The 19556-nt window shown below is 37.2% G+C and overlaps 1 protein-coding gene across 1 annotated transcript; it reads left to right on the forward strand.

Annotated features, from left to right (window-relative positions):
- The first annotated feature begins 10988 nt into the window (after positions 1-10988).
- LOC111913840 (anaphase-promoting complex subunit 6) lies at positions 10989-14681 on the forward strand. The gene is made up of 15 exons (XM_023909555.3): positions 10989-11331; positions 11499-11633; positions 11990-12063; positions 12185-12224; positions 12303-12348; positions 12470-12549; positions 12642-12811; positions 12888-13013; positions 13093-13167; positions 13266-13391; positions 13486-13555; positions 13630-13712; positions 13931-14044; positions 14138-14237; positions 14338-14681. The coding sequence occupies exons 1-15, from the start codon at positions 11086-11088 to the stop codon at positions 14467-14469; spliced, it is 1617 nt and encodes a 538-aa protein (XP_023765323.1). The 5' UTR covers positions 10989-11085; the 3' UTR covers positions 14470-14681.
- Positions 14682-19556: the final 4875 nt, after the last annotated feature.

Raw genomic sequence — 19556 nt, forward strand, 5'->3', positions numbered from 1 at the left:
CCTTCTCAGATCAACTCTCACAAGTTCCCTCTTGTCATCACATACACATACTGAACTAGTCCCAACACCCGCAGGTTGAAAAACCCGATACACTGATGATATCCTCGAGCATCTCCCAAGGAGAACCACTAATATCCGTACTATACTCTGATCAGAATCACACTGAGAATTCAAGATTCTCTATTCTCTTGCATCTTCCTGAGCCTCGTCAGTCATCCCAACCCGGATGGTTCCTACTTCACTGCCGCATGCACGATGCTCGAAACCATATTTGAAATACTCTACCCATAACTCTGCTCTACAGCTTTCACTTTCGTGAACTTGCACCCCTTCGGAGTTACACACCTTCCTCTTTTCCTTTTTCCAAGGAACCCTCTTGGCCATAATGCCACTCCAACCGGTGCCACGGTGCTCGCCCCAAGCGACACCACCCTTTTTGCATAACCGCTATCCACATACTCTGGTTCTCACTGCAGGGGCCCTCTATCTCATGCACTCTCTCCACTCATCATGATCACTGCCTCAGCTAAACAAGATCACTAACCCGGGGCCAGACCTTCCAATGCAATCACACTGCCACATACACAATCCGCAATCTCAAACTGATCCAGCAATACCAACAGAGTCTCCAGCATGACTGGACCGACTCTCATAACACCTACTAGCCACTCGAGGCTATGTCTCTGTGGGTCCGTACACCCAACTCTGCGAACCCTCAGGTTCTAACTCTGGAACCTTCCAGTTCCAGCTCTAGAAACATGCACAACATAATCCCGTGGGATTAATGCAGTACAACCCATCACGTATCTCAAACATACCAATACTCTGATCACATGGCCCCGGTGACTTACTCAAGCTTGATCCTGACCTTCTCTCAGGTCTCCACAATAGAATGCCCTAGGTCTGTATCCCGCCCCGCATACCCGACACTCGCTCTCGTCGGCCTATACTCTGCGCTGACAAACACTGCTGAATCCCGGCAGCTACGCACCCTCATATACTCATCGATCTTCCCGGAGAATTTTCTAATTCTCCCCCACTAAAACACTGACTAACTGCCACCGATCGTCATTAACGACCTTACCGAACAATCCTGTACAAAGAGAACATTTACACACTGACTGCTTCCCACAAGCACAAGCAACCCTCAGCAAAACACACCTCCTCCCTGATCAACCCACTCACAAGAATCTAGTCCTTCAATCATCCACTCCACGACTGTAGATGCTACCCGACGATCAACCCGGTGCCGCATCTCCCCTAACAACCCTCACGAACGATAACCAAAGGAATCCGCGACAATAACCCACAACCAAAACCACAATCTGCCCAAAGGATGAACACCACATCGGAAACCGCACAAGACTACTGACACTAAAACACCAATTATAACCATACCCAACCATCAGGGAACAACGAATGCCCAAGCGAAAATCTGAAGCACCAATCCATAACCATGCCAGTCCCGCGAAACAACGAATACCGCATCGAAATCCATACAAGATACCAGCACAAACAACACGCCAAATCAATGCAAGACAATTAAGACATCATGAAAACATCATACCCGCAGCTGCCTCCGGCACTGCTCCGTCTCCCTCTGACGTACACAGATAAACACGACCCTGAGCCCTCTGGGGCTCCGCTCCATCCTGTTCTCCTCAAGTCCCGAATTGGCACTGACTGCCAACAATCCCGTGCACAGTGCCCCTCCTTTCCGCACTTGCGGCATGCATCACCGGACCCGCAAGCTCCGATGTAACCCCTTTTTACTCGATCATCGACACCTATGGTCTCATGCTTTCCTACTGCATCCCTATACTCCACTTATTACTACTCCTGACAATTCTTGCTTTCTTACATACTGCACCCGGTTCTCCCCCACTAGGGTTCAAACCAACACCAATTAATATACAATCAACCCACGACTATCCTTCACCGGCGAAATCGTATCTGCTCCAGAAAAGTGCTGTGCAACACCCGGTAGTCCCTCCCCTTATGGAGTCAAATAATCCCCTATACTCTGAACCTCTAGCTGACTCTTCCAAGAACTTCTCATCACGGCTGCCTCTAATCGTTCCAAATCCCATACTGATCTAATACCAAGCACCTGCACTGCTTGATAACATATCTGGCTCGCAGACTGCACCGCAGCATCATCGTTCCTCTCATCTCAGCCCATCAACCCGTATCCAACGCCGGATTTGTCCCAAGGACAGGGACTTACTCTCAACGTAGACGACAACTCTCCGCACTGCGAAACTCGTCTGAACTCTTCACTGCTACCACTATAACCCAACCTATTATTCTCAATTAGGTGTGGTGTGGTTCTCGACTACCTCAGCCCCAACTGACTGTCTGTTCACGGTAAATCTCTGCCTCGCGGTACACCCGCTACCTGATGCTCTGAGGGAAGTCATTATCGATAACTACCTGCAGGGTGTACTCCCAAATCCAGAACTGAAACACCAGACCTCTCGCGTCTTGCACACGAGCATAAATGACACTACCCACCCAAAAGGTGACCTCTCCTCTGTCGCCTGATTGCTCAACTCAACCGAATTTTCCCCTGTCTTTGACTCTTACCCAAAATACTCTGATAAGCACTCGCCTTTCCCCTCGAGGAACGCCTCTCCGTACTCAATCATGGTCTACAGGCTTGAAACCCATAGCGTCCAAACTCTACCTCATCGGTCATAACCGGATAACAAGATAGCCACAAGCATCATCCACTACGAACCATGGTACTCATCCCATGACATCCCTCCTCAACATGCTTCAGTGTATGGTACCTGAACCATAGCACCACTCCTCAATCTGCTCCAATGTATAGCACTCGGACCACAACATCTATCTCAATCTGCTCCGATGTATGGTGCCCGGACCATAACATCACTCTGTATCCGCTCCGATGTATGGTATCCGAACCATAACATCACCCCTCAATCTGTTCCTTAGGACCTTTAGGATGCCCCCTGTATCAAGTATGGGTCCTCTGCTTTCAGTAGTACGGGCCCATACTACCTGCCACATCTACCCATACTTTCCACACGGACCATCCCAGAGTTCCTAAGTATCTGATAAACCTGCTCTTTCACCCATCTCATCGCGCGTGCTCGCTTTCCAGCGGAATCCTCTACTCTACCAGCGCACTCATCTGGCTAGGTTTAATCTCTAGCCCATTCCGCCGTCCTCCCACTTCTTTGCTATCAGCTGCTGAAGAGCTCCTGATGATGCCAAACATCTACCTCCTGAGTATCGTCATACTCACTTAGTAGCTGTCTCCCATCATCGAGAACTCCACAAAGCACGAAGCAAGCAGCATTCGAGCATCGAAGCATACATAGGACTCCTTAGCTGTGATAGCTCCACCTTCTCGGCTCATCCTCGGAAGTACCACTGTACTCTGTAGCTCTACCCCCTCGTGCGTTCTAACTAGATACCCTCACTCATCACATACACACAAAAGCATAATGCACATATAACAGCAAACCCTAGACTAAGGCATCACAAATCAGGCCACTCTAGTCCTAAGATGTGAAATACCTAGCCTGTCTCTAGCATGCAATAATGTCTCATAAAGTGCATAATAGATATTTCATAATACAAAAGTAAGGGTATTTTGGGAAATCACCGTTTGGCTCTGGCTGATTGTACACACTGCTCTTTCTTGCTTTCTCTTTGAACTCTTATTCACTTTTAGAAAACCATTTATTTGGAAAACTTTTTCTTACTTCCTCAGTTTGAGTCCAGATTTACCCGTAGGTGCGTCCGAATCCCTCAAACCAAGGCTCTGATACCAATTTGTAACACCGTGATTTCCAAAAACAAAATTTTCATTTAAATAATCAATTTAATATTAAAACACTTGTTTAAAATCTTAATCACATTCGAATTACAAAACATAGTTTCATTTTCATTATAATAGAAGACCAGGATCCTCCAAAACACAACTCTTTCTTCGGTGTGTACAATCGAACCGTTGCCATCCCACATTACTGTAAAAACCTGAAACAACATAACATAAACAACGTAAGCACGAAGCTTAGTGAGTTCCCCAATATACCTTACGCACCTACGCCTTTCCAGGCCCGACCTTTCGGTCCATGTGTCTCAGGGGACTTCCGTCCCTGCTGGGTAAACCTTCCGGCCTTACCCACGCCGACCTTCCGGTCCATCACACATCATATCGCCTTCCGGCCCATAATATAATCGCCTTCCGGCCCAATACATACATAGCACATATAACATATAACATACCACATATAGCATACATATCACGTATCATAATCGACCTTCCGGTCACACAGTCAAACCCTTCCGGGTACAGTATAGTGAGAAGACTCACCTCGCGGTCACTGGAAGATAGCAACTCCCAAAGTCCCTTGCACTTGATCCTCCGAGCTACAAGCTCCCTGTAACACCATATATCCCTTAGTAATACTTCTATCTTCCACGTTAACTGACCCTAAGAAATCACACCGGTCAACTCTGGTCAACAGCCCATTGTCAGCTCGACTGGACTCGGCGAGTTCCCTGGCGACTCGGCGAGTCTGGTCGTCCTTCAATCCTCTAAGATTCCCCTTCTACTCGTCGAGTATCCTCTTTGACTCGACGAGTCACTCCTGGAAGAATCGCGGGGCCACCCCGACTCCACTCGCCGAGTCTGAAGAACAACTCGGCGAGTCCCAGCAAATCTTCAAGCTACTCGCCGAGTCTGATCATCCGACTCGGCGAGTCCACGCCATGCAGTCGATCAAACTGCTTCCTGAGATACATATATTCTCGAATAAACAAACATGGGACCTTCTGGACCTCTAAGGGTCCTAATACAAGGTTATAAACATTGGATAACGACACAACAATCCATCTAATCTCCAAATGGGTTCCATAACCCTAAATCTATATACACATCAATCACAGGAGAATGTAATCTGAATTATTACCTGAATGATGCACCTTCCATGTCCCCAAACTTCAGAACTCGAACTCCCTGCAGTTCCTTTAGCCAAAACCCTTCTCATCCTTGCACAACAATTCCTTCAAGGTCACCAATGGCCTTCAAACTTGCTCTAGCCGCCCCAGTCGCCTAGGGTTCTTCCCAATCGATCCAAAGTCGTGAAATGACGGCATAAGGTCCCTTATATACGACCCAATACGAAACGGCTAGGGTTTCCGCTGAACAGCGTCGACTCGCCGAGTCCATACCTGGACTCGTCGAGTCCAGTCGCGAACCCGCGACCAAATCTGCGACCCTACTCGGCGAGTCTGGCTCCAACTCGCCGAGTCCCCCCTTTAAAACACCCTAAAATGCAATTTAACAATACTTGAGATTTTGGGCTGTTACACCTCGTCAACCAGAAGGGTATTTTGGTGGATCCGGCCAAGATAGAGGCCGTGATGCAGTGGGAGGTCCCGAAGTCTCCATCCGAGATTCGGAGCTTCCTAGGGTTGGCAGGGTATTACCGGAGATTCATTCAGGATTTCTCCAAGATAGCAGTGCCGCTCACCCGACTGACCAAGAAGTCGGTGGTATTTCGTTGGGGGCCTGAGCAGTAGGCAGCGTTCGAGACCCTCAGAGTTCGAAAAGCTGTCTTTTGAATATCCTCCTCGCAGACTCTCATTTGATGATACTCATACCTCAAATCAATCTTGGAAAACCAAGACGCCCCATGCAACTGATCGAATAAATCGTCGATCCTCGGTAGTGGATAACAGTTCTTGACCGTCAACTTGTTCAACTCCCGGTAGTCGATATACATCCGATGTGAACCATCCTTCTTCTTGACAAAAAGGATCGACGCTCCCCACAGTGAGCTACTCGGTCTAATAAAACCGTTCCCCAACAGTGTTGGATTAGGTGTCTAAGCCCATAACTATAATTGGTATGTACTTGACCCGAGAGTAGCATGATCCATTTCGGGTTGCCTTCACCAAAACCATTTGACAGGATGGATATTTGAGAAAGAGGTTGTTTGTGATTTATTAATATATTATAAGAATAATATATTAATTAGAAATCATATTATTTAATTGGTATTGATCAATAATTAATTTGGTATTAATTTAGTGATCAAAAGAGACCGGTTAAATTTACGAGGACTGATTAGGTAAATCAGTAATACTTATAGTTTGGGCTAAAGATCCATGTTGATTAGAATTTGACTAAATCTTTGTGAGAGTCCATGAAGAGTTGGTCCATAAGGTTGATGAGTTATTGGATTAAAAGCCCAAGTGAATTAGGGTTACAAGTTGAAACCCTAGGAATTCCAAACTATAAAATGAACCCCTATCTTGCTAAAATCGGCCCCCAAGACTCCTGCTTCCATTGGTTTTCTGTTGCTTGCGTCCATTTGTCTTTTATCTCTTGCGTCCCACTTCGTGAAACCCCACTATGTTTTCCGCTTTTATTTTGCTTCTTTGGGATAATTTCCTTACACGTCTTTGCATTATGTGTTGTATTGTGGCATCTACTACATCTTTTTATTTTTGGTTCTTCACCTTGTGAGGGGATACAATTGATGTTTTTTGGTCTATCCACTTAACATATTTTCATTACAGGAGGGTTAACAACCATAAGGCCATTAGGAACCTCCCAATCACGATGTTCTAGTAGGGGGTACACGACCTCCTCGTGCGCTCTTCGATACGTTTCAATTTTATAAGCATCTATAGCCATATGCCCACAATTTTCATTTTTCAAGTGCGTTAAAAACCATTATCACATGACCATAAGGCAAACCAGTTAGTTGCCAATAATTGCAAGAATAAGTCTTTTGCCTCAAATCAACTATGCCACCACTTTTGAAGTCATGGAATCGATATGTTGCATTGTCAACACTAGATACCGACCATCCTGTTATCCAATCTTTATTTTTTTAACGATAGCTTTGGCCCACTTTGTAAATATTGTTGTACTTTTTTCTGTTAAAATAATGATATATCATTATATATGACATTTATCGTATAATTTGACAAAAATTTAGTCATACCTGCAGCCACCCGATGTTGGTAAAACCATTTCTGCATAAACACATGGAAGAACTCAAGAAGTGGTAATATAGACAACTTTCTTGCATGTTTTGATACACCATTCATTTACTCTGCACTGTTTGAGGTCAAGTAATTGTACCTCATGGTAGGACAATGCGATCTAGTCTATTTATCACGTGGGATCTGACTAAGGTACACCACTACATCTGGTCTAAGAGTACAAAGTCTCCCTCAATACTGTTCAAACTCAGTGGTCTTGTAAGCTCTTACAAGCTTCCAAAACAAAATTGTTGTTTTTTTTCAAAGATGTGCACTATGTTTCCTGTTAGATGAAAACCACTCAAGCCATGTTAAGCATTTGGAAAAACATTTTGAATACTTACGGCAATTGATGCAACCCTATCCGTTACCAATGTTAGACCTTCCAAATCACCAATGCATCCATGCAGTTTTTCAAGAAACCATGTCCAAGAATCCGTAGTCTCTTTTGGGCAAATTCCATACCCGATAGGCAATATCTGATTGTTGCCATCCATAGCTGCTGTATGCAATATGGCACCTTTGTACTTTCCCTTCAGATGGGCACCATCCATAATAATAACTTTTCTACAAAACACTATGAAAGTACGTATCTGCAAGAATTTTGTAAAAAACATGAATATATTAACAAATTATTTTGTTTATACACACTATAAATTTAAAAAGTTTTAAATTTAAATTATTTATTTACCACGCAGCCAATAGCGAAAAAACAATACTCGAAGCGAACCTCCAAATCAATTTGTATGTACACCACAGTCCAAAGATTATGTTTCTTCAAGTTGTGAAAATAAACTAGAAGTTTGGATAAAAACTTTCTTCGGGGGTCTCCGTCATCATCCCATAGCAAATTTCTCTAGCATGTCACACTTGTGAACAATTCAAATTAATTTCCAGCAACGCATTCATATCTCTAATTATATCTTTAGGCCTCCAAACTCTCAAATGCCTTGACCCATAATGTCATGTATTATGGTTCCCACAACTTCACTAGGTGCATGCGTATGATTTGGGTGCATAAGTAATGAATAACATGTGTGCTCGTCATTAAACGTCTTAATTTCAAACATTTTAGTTCCTTTAATGACAACTGCATATAAACGTTAATGACCGTGTTCTTGCAAACAAACAACCTCGTATCGAGATTTGCTTGATTTTTGTACCTTAATCTGAAACTTTTCTTTAACCACTTTGAATTTAATAGAAGATGTTAGGTCTTTTTTTGTGTTATAGGTTTGATTCACAAATATTTTATCATTCAGACCTAAACTGTGAAATGGTACACGTTCTATAATAGGTTATGGACAATCAGGAATACGAGGAATACAATACTAGGGATTAAAAGCAATTTTCCGTTGCATGTACTCATCTTTCGACCAACCTTCATTTGATTTTTCATCATATAATCGATCATCAAAATCAAGTACTTCTCAAATAAATTTTGTTGTTCTAATTCTGTCGTGCGCAAATTTGGTTCATTATCATTATTTGATACAAAGTTATCATTATCTGATACAAACTTATCAGCAACTGAAGCTTTCTTTTCATAACCCACTCCTACGTCATTTCCTCGTCCGCTGGAATGGTTTCCACCATATTGTCTTTCTCCACGACCTCTACTACTTTTTGTTCCAATAAAATGGTTGTTCACCACTGGCTGGTCTTCAACTTCTTCACTTACCACTGATGAATACAAATGCACTGTCTGCTTTATTTCATAAATTACATGTCTCAGGTGAACTACATATGATTCATCTGCAAGCTGCATTAAATACCTACAGTTCGGGTGTTTAAAAGTCAAAGATATATCTTTACTATCTTATAAAAGAAATCTCACTATTTCTAAAAATAGATTGAATATAATAATATTTTTTTTAAGACGTTCAAATCATTAAGCTAATAGTACAAGTAGTTATAATAAAATAATATTAAATTTTAACTTGTGTTTTGAATCCTTATATTTCTCAACAAATTCTATCTACTTCCCTAAATTTCGGATAATTCAAAATTTGAAACCATCAGAAAATACATGTTGATTCAAATATCACTCCTGCGGATGGATCTTTCTTAACAGGTTTTTATTTTAATCCTTACTTGTAATTGATTTCATCATATTTAACTTTTTGTATTTTTATCTTATAAATATATTGGGTGAAGGCTTTATTATATCAGGTTTGTTCCTAAAAAGGTTTTTACTATATTTCTTAATGTGTTGGTTTTGCAGGTTCAAAGAACTCAACCAAGAGGGCCAGTTAGAGCATTGTATTATCATTAGTTTGTATATTTTGACATCTTACTTTTGCAATAAAGAACGGTTAAACACAAGATTTGACATGATTAAGGTAGTTTGTATATTTTTCATCTTGTTTAGTCTAAAAATGAAACCTTTTTCATCATTGGTCCTTATAATATCAAGTTTCATCACATGGACTTCCGGATTACAGTGATTATTGTCCTTATTATAAGGTTCTATATAGATTTTGTTTAATATTTTAAGGTTTCGAGAACCTAAATCAATATGAATCCTTGAATTACATACCATCGTTGAAAATGTTTTAATTTGTGACCAAACTTGGTTTAAAATCACAATGAACAAGTTGACACCTGAGTATTTTGGCCTTCTCAAAGGCCTATTTATCGATTTTTGAATCACAACACCTGATATTCTAAAGGTTTATTTTTATAAACTATTATTTATATATTTTAGCATTTTACTTAGTAGGAAATTAAATTAATAAATGAATTAAGGAAAAAAAAAAAAGGACGATAAACAGTACAAGTGGTTTGGGTATGTATAAATGGAAGTAATAACCATTTAGGGGGTGTTTGGCAAAAAAAGCTTATTGCTTATTAGTTTATTAGCTTATAAGTTAATAAGTAAGTGTAAGGTAACTTATGAAAAAATGACGTATTAGAGGTTCCCCACCGGAATAAGTTATTTTAATCCAAACACTTTTTTAACTTATAGTGATGTGGAACCTAATAAGTTGTTTTAAAAAACCTTAGTCAAACGCCCCATTAATATGGTATGGTAATGCTCTTGAAAAATATGTGTCATTTAATATTCATTTCTCGAAGTGAACGCTATAGAGATCAAATTATTCGCCGCCCGCCGCTTTGTGCGGGTAGACGGCTAGTGACTATTAAACACACCAGCCTTATTTCTAACCATTTGTAATAACATTTGATGGTCAGTGTTAGGAGGAAGATTTAAACCATAGTTTTTAATATGATTTCTAACGTAAACCTCATTTCTATTAACTGACTGCCACAACCATTATGTACACAGAATAAAAAAACTCATTTTTTCATAACACTCTCCACATAGACATTGAAAATGGTTAAAAACAATTTTATAGTCACTAAAAGGCAAAAAAATGGTTTCTAGTCACTAAAAGGCGAAAAAAACAGATAATAACTTAAAAAATGGTTAAAAATGTCATTAAAAGACATACATCAACCATTTTTGCATAGGTGTTCACGTTTCCGCAAAGGCTGCTCTGCGGAACTATCGTAAAAACAATTAAATTCTTTCAACTACCTTTTCCTCAAAGCTATTCACATCTCTCTCTCTCTCTCTCTCTCTCTATATATATATATATATTCCTATTTCCATAGAGGCCTCTTTTGTAGAATGATGTCAACAACCATTTTTTTTTTTGTCTTTTTGTCCATGTGTCGGATTCCTCAAAGGTTAAGGCTTCCGCAGAGATCCCCTCTACGGAAGTCTTGGTCATTTAACAAAATTGAATTTTTTTTTCATGGTTAAATTGTTGAAACACTCACCCTCCTGTGGTCTTTTAATGAGTTTTCTCTATTTTAATACTAGAATTAAATTGGATCGTTAAAACTTAAAAACAGCATGTTTATTGATTAATCGTTTTCAAAATGGGCCAACTAGCCCAATACATAAAAGGGCCTAATACCCAAAAACCAACAAATTCGCCTCCCGCTATTTTCCATTCTGCAAAAACAATTCATCCCCAAACCCTCTCTGTAGCAAACACTGAAGATTTGAAAATTTTGAAATTGAGAAGCAAGAGCCACGAGAAGATGATGGAAGAACACATCGAGAAGTTGAGAGGTGTAGTCAGAGATTGCGTTAGCAAGCATCTATATTCGTCGGCGATCTTCTTCGCCGACAAGGTCGCCGCCTTCACCTCCGATCCCGCTGATATTTACATGCAAGCACAAGCCCTATTTCTCGGTCGTCATTACCGCCGTGCTTTCCACCTGCTCAATGCTTCTCAGATTGTTCTCCGTGATCTTCGTTTTCGTTATCTGGCTGCCAAATGCCTCGTTGGTCTCCTCTTTTTGCCCCATTTCGTACTTTTATTTTACTGTCAATTAGGTTTATTGTTCTTTTGCGTTTTGTGTTTGAATTTGTTAATTGCTTGGGAACCTTTTTATTTAAAGGAAGAAATAATTAGTTTTGACTTTTGATTGTATTCAATGTGCCTGAGCAGGAGGAACTAAAGGAGTGGGATCAGTGTTTGCTGATGCTTGGAGAAGCTAAGGTGGACGAACATGGGAATTTTAGTGATACCAAGGACTCTAATGTCATGTATTTGGATAAAGATAGTGAAGATCGAGAAATTAATGTAAGTTCACTCTTCTTTTCAGTGCGTAACTTTCAATTTATTCGGGTTTAGCCGTTTAGGAAGTAAATTCCTAAAGCGTGTCAACGTGTAAAGCCATTATCAATGTATTGATCAGTTTTGAAGTTTAGAAAACCTTTTCATTGCCATGGGAAGATGAATAATTGATGAAATCTTTTCAATGTATTGGTCAGCAATAGTTTAATCAGTTCATTGTAATTCCTTTTCAACACAATAGTTACCTTTTTTTTGTTAACATAACAAGACCCTTGATTTAAAGTTCTATGAACATGTACTTTTTTTTTCATACAATCATCTTTTCTTGCTTTGAAGTAACACATATCTGAATCTGATAACAGATATCATCAGCAATTTGTTTTCTTAGAGGCAAGGCTTATGAAGCTTTGGAGAATCGTTCTCAGGCTAGACAATGGTTAGTTTCAACATATACAACGTTTATTCATGTTTAATGCTTCAAAATCACAATTCTTTTTTGGTTTTTAAAGAAAATGATATGAAATTATGAACTCACAAGTGTATTATGTATATCCTAGGTACAAGGCTGCAATTAGAGCAGATCCTTTATGCTATGAGGTAATCACAACCATGTGCCATGTTTAATAATATCTTTAACTTTTGCAATATGTAATTTTGAAATCTTTTTTCTTTCAGGCAATTGAATGTCTTATTGAAAACCACATGCTAACATGTGAAGAAGGTAGTAAATTTGCACTTAATCTCAGGTTATTAATACTAATATCATGAATCATCCTACTCTATTACTATCTTCAAATTTCAAACAATCATCATATCATTGTTTGCTTTTTATTCAATTTCAGAGAAAAGTCTTCTTTCATCTCTACAGTTTGCTCAAGAAGATGGCTGGCTTTCTTCATTCTATTCATGTCTGATAAAAAAAGTACCTAAATACATCAAAAACACTCATGTAACATTAATCAAAACATCTTATACTTTCAAACATATAATATTTTTCAATTTTTTTATTTTCAGTATGATAAAGCAAGTATTGTAGAAGAAAAATTCAATGAACTGGAGAAAGAAGACACATCAAATCATTCCTTGACTTGTACACTAAAAAACAACACAGATCTTTTAGCATGTAAAGCTGAATACTATCATCAATGTGGCGAATATCAGAAATGCTTTGAATTGACTTCAGTGTAAGCTCACCTTTTTAAATAAACAATCTGACTAATTATATATATTTATATTTATATAATGATTTTTTGATTTCAGATTACTTGAAAAAGATCCATTCCATCTTAAAAGCACAATGGTTCATATAGCAGCAGCTATGGAGCTTGGACATTCAAATGAACTTTATCTCATGGCTTGCAACTTAGTCAAAGACTACCCTCAAAAGTTAGAAAAACTATTTTTTTTTTTTAAAACTATTTTTAATTCTAATTTTATATTGAAATCTATTTTTTGGTTTCAAAAGGGCGATATCATGGTTTGCTGTTGGCTGTTACTATTATTGTATCAAGAAGTATGACCAATCACGCCGTTATTTCAGGTAAATAAATCCCAGTATTTTACTTTTTTACTTTTTACTTTTTATTTAAATTTACATTTCTTTATTTGATTTATTATTTATTATTATTTATATGACAGCAAGGCAACTAGCTTAGAAGGAACATTTGCCCCTGGTTGGATAGGATATGGGAATGCTTATGCAGCCAAAGAAGAAGGTGATCAAGCTATGTCTGGTTATCGAACTGCTGCACGTTTATTTCCTGGGTAATTTATCTTTTTCTTTTTATTTAAATTGAAAAAAATATATATAATATTGTCAAATTGTAATATGATTAAATTATGTGTTTTTAATCTTTAGGTGTCACTTACCCACTTTATATATTGGAATGGAGTATATGCGAACCCACAGCTTCAAACTCGCTGATCAGGTGCTAATTGCTATATCACATTCTTAACAAAATGTCTAAAATACCCTTTTCTAATTTTTTTTGGTTGTGTATAGTTTTTTATGCAAGCAAAGGCAATATGTCCTTCGGATCCACTTGTGTATAATGAGCTTGGAGTTGTTGCATATCATATGAAAGAGTACGCATTCTTTACTTCTTTCTTTGTTTCAGTAAAGAAAAAAAATGACCATTTTGCCCTCTGGTGTATGTGGTATGTTACTTTTTCTACCTAGAGTCCAAAAATGAGTGTTTTGTCTAAAAAAGATCCTTATGGTGAGGTTTTGTTTCAAATTTCGCCGACTGCTAACTTTTTTTTTTTTTTTAAATGACGATTTTGCCCTTGGTTAAATTTTGTAGGTATAAAAAGGCGGAATGGTGGTTTAAAAAGACTTTGGCTCACATACCAACACCATTAAGTGAAATGTGGGAATCAACTGTGGTTAATCTTGCTCATACTTTAAGAAAACTCAAGTAAGTTCACATTTCATATATTTTCATAATCTTTACAATTTATAAAATCTTATTATTGTGTTTAGTTTATTATTATTATTTTTTAAATATCAGGTTGTATAGTGAAGCAATTACATATTACGAAAAGGCCCTTGCACTATCTACAAGAAGCTTAAGCACGTATGCTGGTTTAGCATACACATACCATCTGCGGGTATTTTTTTTTTAAATTTTATTTAATTGACATGATTTTTGAATCTAGTAAAAACTATATATGAATATTTTAATTGGATTTGTTTTGAAAATTTTTGAAGGGTAATTATACAGATGCAATTACATATTATCACAAGGCATTGTGGATTAACCCGGATGATCAGTTTTGCACAGAAATGTTGACAGTGGCTCTTGTTGATGAAAGTCGTCAAGGTATTGAATCTGAAATATAATATTTAAAAAAAAAAAAAAAAAAAAAATTGGAACAGTGTTAATTAGTTATTTTGTGGTAGGGTTGAGTTTGTATGTTGTATTTAAAGCATTCATTAATATATTTTGACAAAGTTAGGAAAATGTCATTGTCTATATAAAGACATGAAATTAGTGTGAATGGTGCTTGCATTTGAGCTTTATATTTTATATAGCTAGTGATTTTTTTTGGATAGTTTGAAAGTTATATTGAAATTGAATCACAGTTTATATACATATTAAACAACAGCTTTGTTGTTGTTATGTGTCAATATAATGCAGTGCAATTGTATATACATGTATGGAAACTAGATAGTGTCAAAGTGTCAAATAGAGTTTAATTACATTGCATGGGTTCGATATTGTATTAGTAGGAGTGGTGGTGGCTAGATTCATAGAAGCGTGTGAAGAAATCCTTTCCATATTTGTCAATTCACAATTGGTGAAACGTGTTTCACAATCATATTACATCTAATTATAGCATAGTATCTGAGTACACAAACATAAATGGGCGGTGGACACAAATTAACAGCTTAATGTTCTTATTTCCTAAAAGATTAACTCATCAAAATGTTTATATTTCCTAACAGATTAAGTGACGAAGATCATAACTCATAGGAACCATCATATTTAACATTTAACATAGGTTCACAGTGAATGATTGAAACATTTGACAATCACAAATTCACTTCAGGTTGAGTAGGTCGAAGTCTGTGTAATTATTTTGTCGTAGTGTGTGTGTCTAGAAAGGAAATGATTAAAGGAAACATTACATACCTAGTACCGTGGAGTGGAGTGTTGAAGTCAATTGAGGATTGAATTTGATAGTGGACTGTGGAGGTCGATTGAAGGAGAGTGGAGACTGAATTCAAGTTGTTGCTTAATTGCTCAACTCGTCGTGGTTGATTTAAGGAGTTAAGTCCCAAGTCGCAGCGTCACAGATGTGAGTCGATTTACAAAAATGATTAATGGAGTCCGATCATATCAGCTTAAGTTGTCGTGAGTATAGAAAGAAATGAGAAAGAGAATTGTCGGTAGATGTTTCTTTGAATGATTTAAATTAGGTTAGTTATTCAGATTTTTCAAACTGCAAGTGTAGTGGCCTCAATAAAACCGGTTTTTTCATTGACAAAGCAACAAAAATGTGAACAAAAATGAAAACACGCCCGTAGCGCCGTTATAGCGGTTATGGTTATCGCGGTAAATAGCACCGTAAATGGCAGTATCGCAAATCGAAAATGCTAAACTGAAAGTAATGGTTCTTGATCACTGCGAAACGCTATAGCGTTGCTATTAATAGCATAGCTAGTAACATGTGATTGATTTTTCCATCACCCATACTTTAAGCTTCAAGCTCTTTGGTTTGAATACCACCTCTTAATTCTTGTGTTATGTGCAAGGGCGGAGCTTCATAGAGGCAAGGGGGGCTGTGGCCTCCTGATTTTTTTTGTTAGAAATAGCCATTTTATTTTAATTTTATACATATTAGACCTAAAAATATAAAATTTTGGTTATGGCCCCCCTTGTTCACCGATTTTTATATGTATTATATTTCCGTCCCCGCAAAACAAATATTGAAGCTCCGCCCCTCGTTATGTGGTTTTGTTGAACTAGTTTCTTGCAAAATGCAAGTTTTGATTAATAAAATTTGATCGGCTGCTCGAAAGAAATACTGAAATAGTCAATGATATTATAATTTATAGTAATGAACGTTTCGTTGAAAAAAAAAAGATTTTAATAATAAAATTTTTATATGTTTATACGTACAAAAAATTCAAACCCATTCTATTATTTTGGTATTTAAATACTATTTTCTATATTATCATCTATGAAACATCTCCAAACATGTTTAATTTATATATTAAATATATCTACTGCTAGAAAAGAATGAATATTATTTAGCAATATTTTAACTTCTAAGCATAACAGAATTTGAACCTTAAACGTTATATTTATGAATTTTCTACTCCAGCCGCTCGACTCCCAATCGCATAAGTCTTATCCAGTATTAAGTTATTATGGTTTCCATATTTTTTTTCTTTCACTTTATGAAATAATATAGATTTAATTTTCTTAATTTATTATATGGTTTTCATATATTTGTTTTTTTATGAAAGAATATAAATATTTAATTTTCTTAAGTTACCATATGGTTTTCATATTTTGCTTTTCTCTTTCACTTTATGAAATATAGATTTAATTTTATTAAGTCATGAGAGAAAGAACTTTAAAGCAAAAAAACAAATTCAGATTCCTTTTGATATCTAAAATATAGAAAATTGTTCTTAAAAGAAACATAATGTATAGATTCCATTGTGTTCAAACTGTGCGATTTAAAATATAAATATCATATGGTTTTGAATAATGAAACTGTTATCGTAAATCGTCATATGGGTGGGTGTAGAGTCAAATGCTTGTTTGAACGATACGAAAGATATTTCTTTAATCAAAACCAAGTTTCCAAGATCATACATAAGCTATAATTTTTGTTGTTGTTATCATTGACTTACAATATCTTAATACTTATTGAGATGTCGACCGTTGATTTATCGCTTCAAAAAATTTCATCCAAGTATATTTATTTATTTATTTATTTTTGATAACTTACGATGATACCGTTCAAACATGATATCCACATTGTATTACATCATTATTCCATTTTATCATTTTTTTTCACTATAATGAATTGAAAGAATCTCCCAAAAAGTCAAATTCGTTATATTCTGAGCTTATTTTTATTTATTTATTTATTTTTTAAATGATAGGAAAAAGAACCGATACTTATTTAGGGTTTAGCCGGATAACGATTTAGGGTTAAGCCGGCAATTGTTTAATAAAAAGACAACAATCCGCCAATCCTCAATACATTTGCGATTTTAGTCGGTAACCTTTAGAAAGTTCATGTATTCTTCGGGTATTAACAATAAACCTATGATTTTGAGTGTTATTTTACCGCTCTAAGTCAAACATATGATTGTCAACATATTCTTTTTCTCTTTGTTCGACAAGAGGTATTGTCTTACTAGTAATCTTATTTATTGTATTCTATCATTCTATTAAATGTATGTTATTGTATTCATTTTATCTAAGAGAAAGTCTAGTCTTATTATAATATTATTGTATTATCTCTGACAAATGATAACACGTTAGAGTAATTTATTGTATTCTTACTGTCTAATATAATATCTTGTCGTAATGTCTTATTATAATATTATTGTATTTTTTGTATCCGACAGTGTATTATCATGACAACCTATTATCTTAATGTAATCTTAGTATATTAACATTTTTCTAACAAAGGGTCTAAGGTCTTGTATTACTATAATCTTATTGTATTCTTTGTGTGTGGTAGACGGTATTATCTGATGGGGTTAGAAAAGTCTTTTTAGAGAAATAAAGTGTTTGAATAAAGCTGATTTGGTCAAGAGAAATGTGATGCACGCGACTTGCCAAGTCTAAAGCTATCTTCTTTTTAGTTAGTAGTCTTCCTATTATCTAGGCTTTTTATTTTCTTTTCAGTTGTTTCTTTATGTATTTAAAGCCAATTTGGCATCTAGTAATATTATCAGATTTCTCAGTGAGTAATACCCTTTGAGTAATACCCTCGTAATAGTATATCATTGTGGTATCAGAGCGAAATTCAGATCACTAAAAAGAGAAGCAAAATGAGCGATGATAAGTTGAAGGTGCATGTGTTTGACGGCCATTATGAACACTGGAGTGAGATGATGGAAAACTTGTTGCGTGCAAAGCAAGTCTGGAATCTGATTGATCCAGGCATTAGAGAGCCCACCGTGGGGGTTGCCCAAAGCGAAGCAGAGAAGAAGAAATTGGAGGAGCTGAGAATGAAGGACCTACAGGTCAAACATTACCTGTATCAAGCCATCGATAGGGTTACCTTTGAACAAATCCTGGATCGAAAGAACTCCAAGGTAATCTGGGATTCAATGAAAAAAAGGTATGCAGGGAATGATCGAGTAAAGAAGTCCATGCTGCAAAAACTCCGTAGAGATTTCGAAATTCTAGAGATGAAGACAAGTGAAACCATACCAGAATATTTGGTAGGGTTTTGACTATCTCTAATCAAATGAGAAGCAATGGGGAGACGATGACTGATGTCAAGATAGTTGAAAAGATCCTTCGAACCCTAACAGAAAAGTACATGTTTGTGGTGGTGTCAATTGAAGAATCAAAGGACATTGAACTAATGTCCATAGAAGAACTACAGAGCACATTGATTGTTCATGAGCAGAAGTTCAAGAAGAATGAAAGAGAAGAGGAACATGCGTTGAAGGTAGATACAAGTGACAGTTCAAACTCTAGAGGACGTGGTCGAGGTCGTTCAAACTACAGAGGAAGAGGACGTGGAAGAGGAAGGCACAATGTCAACAAGGAGACTGTCGAATGTTATAACTGTCATAAATTAGGGCATTATTCCTATGAATGCCCTAATGCAAAAGAAGCAAACTATATGGGTTTCGATGAGAATGAAGAAGTTATGCTCATGGCAGATGGGGGTGAAGAAGGAAATGTGTTCGTGGCTCAATCAGGTGGTGAAAGCAAAGGATTACTGTGGTTTTTGGATTCTAGATGCTCTAATCACATGTGTAGAGATCAAGGAAGATTCATAGACCTAGATGAGAGCTTCTCAAGCACTGTCAAGTTGGGTAACAATACACGCATGAATGTTGAAGGAAAAGGAAACTTGAAGTTGATCTTGAATGGAGTAACTTATGTGATAAAGGATGTGTACTACGTTCCAGATCTCAAGAATAATCTGTTGAGCATTGGACAACTTCAACAAAAGGGCTTGTCATTCCTTTTTCAATATGATGTTTGCAAGGTTTTTCATCCAGAAAAGGGATTGGTGTTTCAATCAGGCATGAGTACAAATAGAATGTATCCTCTCAGTGAAGATACAAACAATACCACAGAACAGCAGGCAGATGGCTGCTTATACTCCAATGACGATGATGCTTCCAAACTATGGCATGAACGCCTAGGGCACATAAGCAAGACCAGCTTGAAGACACTTCAACATAAGGGTATGGTGCGAGACTTACCAGAGTTC

This window comes from Lactuca sativa, chromosome 7, assembly GCF_002870075.4.
Source record: "Lactuca sativa cultivar Salinas chromosome 7, Lsat_Salinas_v11, whole genome shotgun sequence".
Classification (NCBI taxonomy): Eukaryota; Viridiplantae; Streptophyta; class Magnoliopsida; order Asterales; family Asteraceae; genus Lactuca; species Lactuca sativa.